Source organism: Nicotiana tabacum, chromosome 14, assembly GCF_000715075.1.
Source record: "Nicotiana tabacum cultivar K326 chromosome 14, ASM71507v2, whole genome shotgun sequence".
Lineage (NCBI taxonomy): Eukaryota > Viridiplantae > Streptophyta > Magnoliopsida > Solanales > Solanaceae > Nicotiana > Nicotiana tabacum.
Genome location: NC_134093.1, coordinates 87,003,272 through 87,018,146, shown reverse-complemented (window position 1 = coordinate 87,018,146; position 14,875 = coordinate 87,003,272). Strand labels below are relative to the sequence as shown.

General features: G+C 37.4%; 1 protein-coding gene across 1 annotated transcript; it reads right to left on the bottom strand.

Moving 5' to 3' along the window:
* Positions 1-3,159: 3,159 nt before the first annotated feature.
* On the bottom strand, positions 3,160-6,174 carry LOC107818925 (calcium uniporter protein 2, mitochondrial-like). The gene is made up of 3 exons (XM_016645005.2): positions 5,770-6,174; positions 5,460-5,652; positions 3,160-4,075 (listed from the first exon to the last, which is right to left on the bottom strand). The coding sequence occupies exons 1-3, from the start codon at positions 6,129-6,131 to the stop codon at positions 3,659-3,661; spliced, it is 972 nt and encodes a 323-aa protein (XP_016500491.1). The 5' UTR covers positions 6,132-6,174; the 3' UTR covers positions 3,160-3,658.
* Positions 6,175-14,875: the final 8,701 nt, after the last annotated feature.

Genomic DNA, 14,875 nt, shown 5'->3' with positions numbered 1-14,875 from the left:
CGTTCTAAAGCACTAGGCTAATGATGAACCCCTCTAGGACCCAAGCTAGCCCTACCGGCTCAGTCGGAACAAGGCTCTTATCATCCTTCTCTATTTGAGGCTCAATAATAGGTGTCATTATGCGTGCTCTAGGCTGATCTCTGCCTCTACCTCTGGCTTTACCTCGACCTCGGCCCCTACCCTTGGTAGTGGCTGCAAACTTCAACCGATCCCATATACTCCATAATTGTCGAGCCTAAACTCGACGAAGTAGTAATGAGGCTATAATAAGACACTCACTATAAACTTATATGAGTATAAGTATAAAACAATAACAGAATAGAGAAGCAAGAATTATTATGGAAATCGGAACAATAATTACACAATATAGGGGCCCAAAATATCATTTGTGCTCCGTTTCACAACAAAACACAGAAACCAACAATCAAGAACAATCATAATATAACTTCATTGCAGCACGCAACCCGATCCACACATATGTAAACCACTACCATTGCAGCGTGCAACCCGATCCCATATACAATTTTTATACAGTTGTAACATGCAACTTATATATTTCCAAATTTTATATAAATATCACAAACCACTACGGTGTATCCCACGACATACGTAAAAAGGAACTAAAATATAGAAATGCTCTAAGACAATCCAATACAACAATTCAAAGTGAAATCGAAACAAGTAAGACGAATAAACAAGTAAAGACATAGGATAAGTAAAACATATAAAAACATAAAGCTAGTAAAAGAAGTCAATAAATGAAGGCATAAATATATGAAAACATATAGCAAATTGAGGAATGTAACGAATGAAGGCATGAAATGAACAAGTAAGAACATGTAGCAATTAAAGCATGTAACACGTAGTAACATGGAATAAATGAAGGCATGAAGTAACTGAAGACGAGCAATTAAGTAGCTCGCCCCGTATGCTTAACCCGGGACAACGTATATACACTCGTCACCTTGCATATACGTCGTTCTCACACATAAATCAAGTAGCAAATAGACCAATCAAGTCTTAATTTTCTCAAGCCAAGGTTAACCACACCACTTACCTCTTTTCGAAACTAAAATCAACCACCAAACATGACTTTTACTTTAGAACAAGTCTCCAAACCAACCGAATCTAGCCAAATATCATTCAAACAATCCAAAACAAGCTTTAAAAACTACATACGAATGAAAAAAGTTCAATTTTGATAATATCTAAAAAAGTCAAAAAAAAAGTCAACCCCTTGCTCGCTAGGTCGAAATCCGAGATTCGGATCAAATCCCGATTACCCATTCACTCCCAAGCTCCGGATATGTGATTTGTTTCGAAATCTCACCACAATTTTAGATCTAAATATAAATTTTATAAAATTCCTAAATTATACCCAAAACTCCTAATTTCTACCTTGAAATTCATATATTTGATGTTAAAATTTCATGAAAAGTAGTTAAAATTGATTGAAAACTAATTAAAGTTGCTTACCAATGAGTTTAGGGTTGAAAATGGTGTAAAATAAGCTAAGTCCCAAAATTTCTCGCTTTTACCCAGCTGCAGATGTCGCAATTGCGATCATCGCAAAAGCGAACCACTAAACACAAATGTGATTAGTGCCCTAGCCATGCAGTCTTTGCAAATGCCACACTCCCTTCGCAATTGTGAAGAGCCTCCAGCTCGCAATTGCGGTCACAGGCTTCACAAAAGCGAAAAGCTCATAAATTCCTAGGGTCGCAAATGTGACCCCACTGTCACAAATATGATGCACCCACTAGTGGCAAATTCGTCTCTTACTTCGCAATTGAAATGTTCCCAAATCCCAGCCCCCTTCGCATTTGCGAGCCTGACAGCGTAAATGCGAGGCTCGCAATTACGATCAGGTTTTCGCAAATACGAGACCTGCAACTTCACACCAACAACTGTTCATCAGACATTCCAAACTAACCAAAACCCATCCGAAACTCACCCGAGCTCCTCGAGCTGCAATCCAAACATTCACACATGTGTATATACAAACTCCCCCGCTCGCTCAAATCATCAAGATAACATCAAATATCAAAATGATCATCAAAACTCAAGATTTTCAACGTGAAACTCAACTTTTACCAATTTTCACATAATACGCCGAAACGCGCTCGAATCAACCGGGACCCCAACCAAATATACGTACGAGTCTGAAAATATCATACGAACCTATTAGAATCCTAAAAACACCGATCCGAGGTCGTTTACTAAGAACGTTGACCGCGGTCAACTCAAGCCTCATTTTAAGTCAAAAATTATTTTTTTTTAAAAAACAATTCATATAATAGCTGTCTGAAAAACGACATAGATTGCACACTCAAGTCATAATCCATCAAATAAAGATACGGGAGGTCTCAGAACATAGAAAAGGGAGCTAATGCAAAACGACTTATTGGGTCGTGACATACACCTTAAACCACTCTACTTGGAAAATAACACAAATCATGTTGAAATATTTTAAAACTGTATTCTAACTTCACATGTGTAGTGGATCATCATGCATGTTTTCCTATATATTCAATCACACATTAGAAAAAAAATTTAACTAGTTACGGTAGAAACTTTAAACCGGTGATATAAGAGATCTTAGAACAAAACATAAGAAATAATTAACTTTAAACATAGAGAACATAAAACATATATATATATATATATATATATATATATATATATATATATATATATATATATGTATAAATAAACACCATCAATTTAAGATATTTAAACATTTAAAACAAATTATTAACTTCAAACATCACATTCTTTCTATCTACATTGTTGAAGATCTGTTGGTTCCTATCCACCCTCTAATTTTCTAGGCTAGTTGTCTACAGATCTTTGGAAAGCAGTTAACCTTTGCTTTATCTATCTCATTTAGAGTTTCCTCCTCTTCTAGGTAAAAATGCACTTGCAATGATTCAAGAAATTATTTTCTTCCCTCCATCCTATAAAAAGGAACCCTCCTTCTTAATTTCAGATTACTTTATGATAAGGTTGGTACAAGCGATTATGTGATTCCAGAGTGAAACTCTTATAAATACTCAAAGCTATGTTTTTTTACCGTCAAAGTTGCAGAACTCTGATGACTAAGATCATAATAGTCAATATCATTTCTTCAGACAAGCAAATTGTGCATAAGAGTAACTGGAATAAAATAAAGGGGAAATAAATATACAACTGGAAAGGAAAAATTAGTTGAACTAGTCACGACGATACCAAGGCTCCCAAATCCTCAATCTATTGACTAGTAACTAATTCATTAGGAAGAATTAGAGAATAATGTGAGTCGAACAAAAAAAATAGAACTACTTCATTTTTCCTATATGTATGGATTTAGATGAACCCATATCCAGGAGGCTTGATATTGGCTTACCATTTTATAAATCATATATTATTATAAATAATAATCATAAATTATTAGCAAAATATTGTAAAATAGACATCCGGATAGAAAGTTCCTAGGCCTCATCACTCACATGTACATTAGCCGATATTACTTAAAGGTTAATAAAAATAAGTGGAAGAAGAAAAATTGGTGTAACATAATCTTTTTTATATGTTTCCTTAATTTGTAGCATAGAAGAGGTTGAGATTAATCTCGTTGTTGTTTCTGCAGAAGAAATTCAGGTACCCGCTGAGATTACCATTAATTAAGTGATGCTGAATGAGGATAGTAGGCTCTCCGTAGCTCATTATACCTTTGGTGATCGAACTTATGAAGTTTCATGAGTTGTTTTTGCTTCGTACTAAAACGTGCCTTAAAGAAACCTTCAAAAGAAGGTTCTTTGGACGTTTTAAGGAAGAAAGCATAACCAGCCATGCAATATATAGATGTTACGTAGAAACAAATGGGTTCCATGACATCCCATGTTAAGTCCCAAAAAGTGAACCGCATGAACGCTGCTGTCTGAAGTACGAAGCAGCTTAGTCCACACCACATTTCTCTACGTACCAATGATTCTGCTTTCTTGTCAATAGCTGCTTTTTGCTCCTCCATTATTCCTATTTCATGATTTGGGTTGGCTAAGGGCATCGGCATTAGTTCTTGCATTGCTTTTACCACCTGTAACCAAAAAACAAGGACAAAAGACTTTACACTAACACTACATCCACCATGCGGAGCCAGGATTTAAAATTTATGGGTTCTGAATTTGTCACTTAACCCATTATTCGTTTTAGTTACTAGGTTCACAATTAAATGTTTATACATATTTTGTGAATATTTTAATATAAATACAAGATTTAAGCAAAAGTTACTAGCTTCGTCCGAAACCGCATTTACTTCTCTAGCTCCGCAACTACATCCACCTCACATTCCTAACGAACTCAGTATTTTTAACATGAAGCCTACATATACCTATGTAAGAAAATCACTAAAATTGAGATATATTAGATTCTAAATCCATAATTTTAAGAGTAAGATGGATAGGTTTAGTGATAAGAACATAAATGGAACCCATTGAGTAAAAGTTTTTGATATTTGCCTTTGTACCGACAATAAAAAGAAGTTTACCTTATCATCAATGTATTCAATATGTTGTAATCGGTTACTTGCCTTATTTTTTGATATTACTAATTTCACTTAATATAAATAAATACGTTTATTTAAATTGTTACTCCCTCCATTCAAATTTATATAAACCTGTTTAATTGGGCACGGAGTTTAAGAAAAAATGAAGATTTTTGAAATTTGTGGTCCTAAACAATTCAAAAAGGGGCCTAGAGTATTTGTGTTATTATAAAAATTTCTCATTAAAGTTAGAATTGTAAGTTAAGCAAAATTGTTTCCAAATTTAGAAAGGGATTATTCTTTTTGAAACGGATCAAAAAGGAAATAGGTTCATATAAACTGAAACGGAAGTAGTGTATATAGAAGTTTTTACCAGGATGATGATCTGCCTATTTAGACAAACGAAGATATCAAACTTACGGCCTAAAGTTTGTTGGTACTTCAGTTACTCTTTATCCAAGAAGAGGGAATAGTCTTTATCTTTGTTTATAGTGTGGGATTTGCTAGCTTTGGACTCCACAAAACTCGGATCTCTTCCATTAATCTCTCTTTCTCATCGACCGAAAAAAAAATCCCAAGTTCATGTTTTTCCTAATTTTGTCTATTTGGAAATAATATTATTAATTAAATCTGAGATGTTCAAGAGGGTATTTTTCGTCTTTCAAAACGGCCCAACTGATCCACACCTTTAAAAAGTCACCATCTGAATTTAGAGATCTGGAGTGACTCTCTTTCACTTTCCTGTCGAAGAAAACAATGTACCAAATACAGAAATAGATGAAAGCTTTATCAGTTTTCGGATTTTTTAAACAAAAAAAAAATTCTTATTCTTATAAAATTAAGAAACATCTTATTATATTTGTAGGTAATGCAGTGCACTTGATCTTATCTTTATCCATCACCACAAGATATAACAAAATTAGGAAGATAAACTAACCTGGTCAGGCCGGAGAAAAACTACGTTCCCCAAAACAATCACATCTCCCGACTCGTCCAACATCTTAGCAAATTCTAAGCCTTGATCAACGTCCGAACAGGTTTCGTTACAGATTTGATGAAATTCCGAGCACAAAATCCAGTTCTTATTAATTTTCCTTAACCTTGCTTTCACCATCTCAAGCTGTGATAACCTAAATGAGATGTAATGCAATCAAAGTAATTAAAAACTATCATTCCTTTAACAGTCTAAAGTATTCTCTCTTACGACATAAATTTCGTTGATGAAATGGTTGCGTAATTTAACAAACCTTAATAGCTTTCTTGCATCCATCACTCCTAATTGCTCCAACTCCGGCCAACGTTGTGTTGGCGGCACGAGTCCGTTAAGTCTGATTCTATCTCTTGTAATGTCCATCCCCCGTAGCTTTTCACGAAGCTTTTCTCCGGTGGGTAGTGACCGGAGTTCCGGAGAGGATGCCAGTGATTGGTGGAGGAATCGCCGGAATAAACCACTGTCTCCGGCATCCCGGGTTATATTTTTTTCAGGATTAGGAGAAACCGGGGATTTTGCCAACATGGATGAGGAAGCAATACGACAAGTTGTTGAGGATGGAGCAGTGAATTTATATGCACTAAAAATGCGCTCCGGTAGTGTTTTCTTGAACGCCATTATTGAATGGTTTCAAGAACTGTAATTGTTTTTCATGGGTTAATAAAACCTTAAACTGATGAGGAGAAATGTTGTAAATTCCCTGAATTTATATAGGTCTCCTGATCCCTATAGCCCCCCCCCCCCCCCAAAAAAAAAACCCAATGCCCACTACACTAAAGGAATTAAAAATGAATATTCGCGCAATATGACACCAGGTTCATAATGAAAATATTATATCATAGGGGTATTTGAGTAATTAAAAACGCAAATTTCTCAAGAAAATTATATAGGAAAATGATTTTCATATGTAATGAAATTTGTCACCACCGTTTGATTACTAGAAAATTAGTCCTAAGATATGCGATTGACTATAGAGACGTGGATTTGAGTCGATTATTTGACAAGCTTAACACGTGTTAATTAAAGAAAGCTTCAATGATAATAATTATTATTTATATTTGTTAGAGATCAACTTAACATAATAATTCGAGGTGTTTTGGATAAAGTTACTGACGTCGATATATTACCGAAATTAGAACAGCTGAATTAAGGTAACTTGTTTACCTAATCGTGTCGCCACATATATCTGAGGTGGCTGGTTCCGAAAGAGTTGGGGTTGCTTTACTGTTTGTTATTTTCAGTTAGTTGAATTGATAGTCGATAGAGGATAATGTCAGAAATTAACGTAGCCTTGGAAAATCGAATTTGGCGCATACGTTGTCGGAAGTTGAAGAAACTATTTGAAACTGAGAACTAGCTAGGAAGAAGGGAAATGCCAGTCAAAGACTCAAAGTGCAGCTAGTTGTCCTATTGTGTGGGGCAATGGGCCGAAAGGCAAGTTAATCTACATCCAACAAGGACGACTTGGTTATCTTGAACGAAAACGTTTATCCATATCCGACATTTACTGTAATTTAATTGATATATAAATAATTATTAATTTATTAATTAAATTAAATTGTGAATGTGTATTAAATAATGGGAAAGTACATAAGTTGCTCCCTATACTTATCCCGAAAAGTGAGTTTCCCACTCAACCTTTACGGGTGTCTGTTTTTCATCCTTGTACTTGTCCAAACTGTATTTATTTCCTCCTTCTTAAGCCTTCTTTGATGAGCTTAAAGTTACTTATTATTTATGCCCACTTTGTGTCTATGTTTTGGCTGATTCGATAGAGATTTGGTCAGGTTTGAGTCTAATATGTTATTTTTCAGTACAGGTGATGCGGAGGGTATCAATGGACGAATAGTGCACTTAGTGGGAGGAAAAAGAGTTGAGCAGGAAAAAACCCCTGATGCGCGACCGCGCATGAGAGACCCCTAGCGCGCAAGTGGCGCAGTGTACTGCCAGAGGTGCGCGGTCACACCTCCAGGTGCGCGACCGCGCACGTCCGCTTCTGGGAACTTTACCCAGGCTTATTTTTGTAAATTCAAAGGCGACTCTTTTTGACCTATATAAAGCCTAACTCGTCTCAAAACAAGGTATCTCGGATTTTGGAGCTACTTTTGGAGAGAAAAAGGCAAGGAAACAATAGAGACTCTAAATACTTCATCCAATTCATTCAATACGGAAATTTAGTTGATTTTGGGAATTGTAATGTCTTCTTGTTCTTCTAATACTCTTGTGATAAACAACTTCTCCATTGTGGAGTAATCTTTCTTAGGGTTATTGATATATATTGTGATTTGACTATTGTTTGGGGTTTACTCTATGTTAGTTGCTTGAATTCGTTAAGTGAGTTATTAATTGAATGGCAAGGCTAATTGTGGTTTTACTTTAATCCAAAGAGAAGTGTTGCTGCAATTCATATTAGGTTATCTTGTTTGGGTAAATTTTACGCCTCTCATAGGTAATCGAAAGATCTTAGAGAGTTATCAATTGATCCAATACAGAAGAATAGTCGAGAGACGTTCTTCGTAAGATCATTCATTCAATGTATTTTTGCATATGTTCATAGAACCTGCCATTAGGTTGGTCAACGAAACTTTCATTCATTCGGAAGAAGAATTTGAATTCTTAAGGTAGCCTAACCATCTATTGAAATCAAAAGAGTCAATAAAAGTTAAGAGTGAACTTAGCACGGAGTACCCAGAATAATAGTTGATCACATATCTTGTCACAACCCTTACTTCTCACCTTGATATTCATTCTTTGCTACTTAGTCACTAAAATTCTATTATTTTCTCACAATCGATAATCTTAGTTTTTATTATTAGTCGGTAATAACTTGAATCAAAAGTTTATTTTCCTAGATAGTGTTAAGCTGAAAATTTAATAAAATATTATTTAAACCAATCCATGTGCAAACTTTTAATACTATAATATCTTTGACTAGCGAGCCTAAGTTTTATACACCGATTTTGCGCTCTTCAAATTTTGGCGTCGTTGTTGGGGATTGACGACTAATATTGTTTGAAATAATTTTTGGTGCTAATTGAGGAACAATTTTATTTTATTTTTCTTTTTTACGCTCTTCTTATGTGTGTACAAGCAGCAGGTTAATTTCAGTGGTGTATGACTCGATCCTCTTCCAAGGAATTAGTGTCATATGATCCAGAATAAGACAACCACATGCGACAGTTGAGAAGGGAGAAAGAATCAAGCGGATCGTTGTTGGGTCAGACTTCGACTCGAAATACAATGGTGAACAACAATTGGACGTGAACCTAGCTGCGAGAGAGGCAACTCAACAACATGATGCACGGTTAGCAGCTGAAGCTGCCCGTAGAGCTGCGGATGAAACAATCGACGAGGATGGAAGGTTCAATCTTAACCAAACCATGGTCGAAGATGAATTTGAAAATGTAACTCCCAGGCATGGGAGGTCTCTAGGAGATTATGCCAGGCCGGTGTACAACCAACAACAATCTAGTGTGAGCCCCCCACCCATTAATGCCAGTAATTTTGAACTCAAGCAGGGAGTCATCCACCCCATTCAGACCAACTGCATTTTTAGAGGCAAACCCAATGAAGATCCCAATAACCATCTGATGGACTTCGACGAAATTATGAACACATTCCGCTACAATAGAGCATCACATGATGCAATCTATCTCAGAGCATTCCCTTTCTCACTTAAGGATGATGTAAAGCAGTGGTTGAGAAGTCTACCCACAGGGTCAATACGTACGTGGGAGGAGATGACTACCAAGTTCTTAGAAAAATATTTCTCTGCTGCTAAGACTGGACAGATGAGGAAGGAGATTCACAATTTCAGCCAAGGTGAATGGGAGACAGTGTTCGAGGCATGGGAAAGATTTAAGGAGCTTTTGCGGAGGTGCCCTCATAACGGAATGGAGCAATGGATAAAACTCCAAGATTTCTAGGACGGGTTAAACCTGTCATCAATGAGATTGTTGAATAGTGCGGTTGTGTAACGACTCGATCGATCATTTTGAGTATTACATCCTCGTTCCCCAATTTACTGCTCAATTTATGCTTTACAGTTGTTGTATGACTTCACGTGGTAATTGGTTCGGGTCCGGTGAGGTTTTAAAATGAATTGAGACACTTAGTCTCCAAGATGAAACTTAAGTTGAAAAGATTGACCGGATATTGCCTTATGTGTAAACAACACAGAATAGAGTTTTGATGATTCTAATAGGTTCGTATGATAATTTTGGACTTAGGAGCATGTACGAAAAATTATTTGGAAGTCTGTAGTTAAGTTAGGCTTGAAATGGCTAAAATAGAAATTTAAGATTGGAAGTTTGACCGGGGAGTTGACCTTTTGATATCGGGGTCGGAATCTGATTCTGGAAATTTGAATAGGTCTGTTATGTCATTTATGACTTGTGTGCAAAATTTGAGGTCAATCGAACTTGATTTGATAGGTTTTGTCATCGAATGTAGAAGTTAAAAATTCTTAGTTTCATTAAGCTTGAATTAGGGTATGATTCGTGATTTTAGCATTGTTTGATGTGATTTGTGGCCTCGACTAAGTTAGTATAATATTTTGGGACTTGTTGGTATATTTGGTTGAGGTCCCGGGGGCCTCGGGTGAGTCTCGGATGATTAACGGATCAAATTCGGACTTAAGAAAATGCTGGAAGTTTTCTGTTACTGGTGTCTTCGCACATGCGCATGAGGGATCGCATGTGCGAGCTCACAAAAGTGAGCATGGTTGCGCAGAAGCAGAATTGGCTTGGCAAGGGCAGGGGTCTCAGGTGCGCACGCAGGACCGAAGAAGCGGACTCGCACCTGCGACGAGTTGATCGCAGAAGCGGAAGTCAGAGAGTAGGGGCCTCATCGCAGAAGCGGCTTGGGTTCCGCAAATGCGAGGCTGCAGAAGAGGACCTCTTGTCTGCAGAAGCGAAATAAGCCACAGAAGCGGCAGCTTCGATGCAGAAGCGGGAACCGCAGAAGTGGCTTAGTGAGCCGCAGATGCGAAAACCCCTAGACAGAATAAAATCAGAGGGGTTGCGGGATTTTGGCATTTTTGGACATTTCCAACACGAGTTGAGGCGATTTTTCAGAGAGAATTCACGGAAAAACTTGAGATAAGTCACTTTTGACCATTGTTAGTCAATAATATTTGATTATAATTGAGTATTTCGACTAGATTACATATTTGTTGGGGTGAAATTAGAGGATTTGTCCCTAGGGATTTGAAAATGAGATTTGGGGATTTTAAGGTCGAGTTGTTGTCGGAATTTGGTAAATTTGGTATGGTTAAACTGGTGGTTGAATGGGCGTTCATATTTTGTAATTGTTCTCGGGTTCCGAGACATGGGCTCCACTGGCAATTTTTTAGTGAAGTTTCAGATTTTGTGGGAAAAATTAGTATTTTAATATGGAATTAATTCCTATAAGTTGTGTGGACTGAATCAAATTAATTGTGCCTAGATTCGAGCTATTCAGAAGTCGATACGTGCAGAATGGAATTTCTGGAGCATTGTTTAGCTTGCTCAACATTGGATTCGGCTTGTTCGAGGTAAGTAACTCTTCTAATCTTGGAGCTGAGGGTATGGACCCTGACTATACATGTTATGTGTTTGGTGTTGAGGTAACGCACATGCTAGGTGACGGGTGTGTGGGTGTGCACCGTGTAAACTATGACTCCGTTATTTTTGTAGTACTGTGTATTTACCTGGACTTATCTGTGATCATGAAATCTCTACATACTAGAGTTATCGAGCTGTGATTCATGTTAGAAATCATGTCTAGGCTACATGCTTATTTTGTTAGGACCCACTGAGGTCATACTGGTGTTGAGTTATTTGATTACATCGCAATGTCATACTCAATCATATTCATTCATTGCATATCATTTCTCAGTCTCTGTTATAATTTATTGATACATCATATCATCATTTTGGGCTAGTTCATGTCATTGTGAGCCCGAGAGATTGGAGAGGTTGATGACTGAGTGAGGCCGAGGGCCTGATTTTGAGATATTGATACTATAGTACATGAGTTGTCCGTGCGGATTTTAGCGCTTAGGCTGAAAGAGCCCCTCCAGAGTCTGCACACACCCCCAGTGAGCGCGGTTGATTTATATTGAGGGATGGATCTTCCCTGGACATGGATCTTGTCCGAAGCATTTATACCTGGGGATGGATCTTCCTAACGGGCTTGATCGGCCCTACTCGATACTGAGTGACTGATGGTCAGTTGATGTATAAATTTTGGGATGGATCTTTCTTGGGCCGGATTGGCAATATACAGTACCGAGTGATTGAGCATGATGAGTGAAAAGTGTGAGACAGTGAGAATGAGTACTCTAAGAGTGGGAGTACATGAGTTCATCTCTGAGATACATTGCATTGACATGTATACATAACATACATGCATAGATGTGTATTTTTCTCATGATGTACGATATCACGTCATTCATGACTTCTCACACATGTTGACATTTGGGCATAGAGATGTATTTTACACTTGCTAGCTGGAAAGAAAAATGGAACATCTTATCTATGGTTGAAAGGATTTTTGGGAAAAATTTGTTTTCAAACTTACTCATATTTTTGGCAACTTCGGTAAATGACTTATGTTTTCACTGATATACTTGAAAGGCAGAACTATTTTTTAGAAATCATGATTAAGTTGAGAATTCTATCTCCGAGTTACTTATTTTATTCCTTTCTTTACGTTGTTATGGATTGTTGTTGGCTATTGGTATTGGACCCGACCTCCTTTGTTCCAGCTCGTCACTACTTTCAACCTAAGGTTAGGTCTGTTACTTATTGAGTACATGAGGTCGGTTGTACTCATACTACACTTATGCACCTTGCGTGCAAATGTTGGTTGTTGATGTTGCTGTGTTCAACGAGAGCTGGAATTGAAGACGTACATACGTTCCGGTGGTGGCTGCCTCTTGTTCATGGTAGCCATAGATTCATAAAAATCTGTTTATGTATATTTCGAACAGATGATGTAATTATTTTATACCAGCTTTATTAATTCTAATCTTAGAAGCTCATAATTTATACTACTAGTCCTTGGGAATGTATAAGATTTAGATATTTCTTTTACTTAATTGTCTTGTTAAATTTCATTGGAATTGGATAGTTGATAACTGGCTTACCTAGCGGGTTGGGTTAGGTGACATCACGACTAGTTGGATTTTGGGTCGTGACAACATGGTATCAGAGCGCTAGGTTCATAGGTTTTACAAGTCATGAGAAAGTATCTAGTAGAGTCTTGAGATCGGTATGATGACGTCCGTACTTATCTTCGAGAGGCTACAAGGCATTTAGGATTAACTTCCCATATTTCTTTCCTTATCGTGCAATATTGATTCAACTTGAAGTGTAACTCTTTGAAATTCCTTCCACGCATTCATATGCGCACATGAGAGCTCGGTATCAACTGTGCGTCGACGACTTGTGATTCCATGGATGAAGTGCGAGATGTGATTTCTGTATGCTAATGATAGGCCGGTCTGGAAGACTTGAGGCCGGGTTATGACTGTGGCTTGAGCACGGGGAATTTTGTTGTGTGATCACGTGCTTTTGGACTTATAAGTCCGATAATGCCCCTACGAGTGGAATTTGTGGCTTGATGAGTGGTGAAATGGCTTTGTGATGAGTATGATGTGACAGCGAGATGTGTTAAGACGATTTGAATGTGATGAGAAGTGTTTCCTTGAAATGTAAAGGAGGGGCCATTGGGTGCTTGATTTTCATTTTGATGTGACGTACAATCTCGAGTATGAGTGTTTTGAAGGATCTATCACGTTGCTAAATTTTGGGATAAATTAAATTCTCATGTCTTGTTAATGAGTTTGGACTTAAATAGACTAAATGATTGCATAGTAATTGTGCTGCGAAAGGGTATTACAAGATACCAATTTGAGTCTAAGCATGTGGGTTATCCCCTGCGGAGTAATCTACGTAAGTGTGTTCCTTATAATGTGAGTGGAGAGTTTCTTATCTACCAGTGGGGTATGTGTTGAGATTTGAATTTGAATCCGATTGAGAAAGTTGACTTGGCTGTCAAGAGAATAAATGCGAGTTTAGCGGATGATTGAGTTATCTTATGGTTGGTGTTGCATGAGATTAAGAATAATTTTTGTTGAACTGACTGCGGTATTATGGCAGTAATAGAGTATGGGTATTGTGGGTTATGAAACGTTTTGTTCTTTATCTTTGAGCCAAGTGGGAAAGCCTGCTCCGGACGGCTTAATTTCATGGTTATATATTAAATTTTAGTTTTGGTCTGAGGCATACTTGTGGATTAGTTATGATTTGCAGAAGTTGAGATCGAGGATGACTCGAGTACTGAAATTCCTAAATACGGGTTATATTTCGCTTTATGAGTAAATAAAAATTATGGGATGAGTGAGTTGTTATTTGTGAAAGATGTAGTGCGCACGAGTATGAATTTGATCAGTGGTGTTAAGGCAGGGTTACCTCTTTGAGTGTTGCTGTACTAATTGGGCACGTGTCTTTCAGCCCATTTGGGCGATGCAATTTAGAATTGAGCAAAGTGGGTGACTCTCGAGAAGGTGCTAATGGATTCAAAAATGTATAAGTGGCAATTGAAAATTTTTCGAATTCGTATATCTCTAGAATCGGTTATTTACATTGGATAGTGTAGGAACTTGCGGTGATTCTGTATGACTATGGAATATATATTTCGGTATAAGAAAGGAAAAAGGAATAATTTTAAATTCACATAAGGTATTTTCAGAGCGGGCATTTCGGTTGTGGTACTATGGGGGTGCTTAAGAAGAATACAGTAACTTACGGGCCTTAGGGTGATGGGATTTTATGTTAGTATTTGTAGTGAGCTTTGGGTAAGGATCGTAGTGTTCTAACAAGGAGAAGTGTCAACTTGAGGGTAATTCAGAAGAAACTCGGAGAAAATAGGACAACTGGGTAGTAGGCTAGACCAGTATGGTAATGGTATGCTCGGTTCTTTTGGGTAATTCGATGTGGTGTGTTATGCGGGGTTAAGATTTACATGTACAAGATGGCAGTTTAGTCTTGAAGGGAAGGTCATGAAGTTTGGGTAGAGTGGTCAGTTTCAATTATTTAGACGAATGTTATAATTGCTCGGTAATTTCGGAGAAGGATGCACATTTTAGAAGGGGCATTGTGTTTTAACTTACGGATGTTCGTCGGTATTATAGTACTCACATGGTTGATAGACTGCTGATATTCAAATTATTTCTATGTGGCACGGAAGAATTATGGAAGTATTCCTCGTAGGATGATCGTGCATGAAAGATGTGTTAGTAATTCGAATGCTAGAATTGGGATCAGTTATGATGATTCATGTGTCCTATAAATTTGGAAACTGGGAGTTCTCAGAAG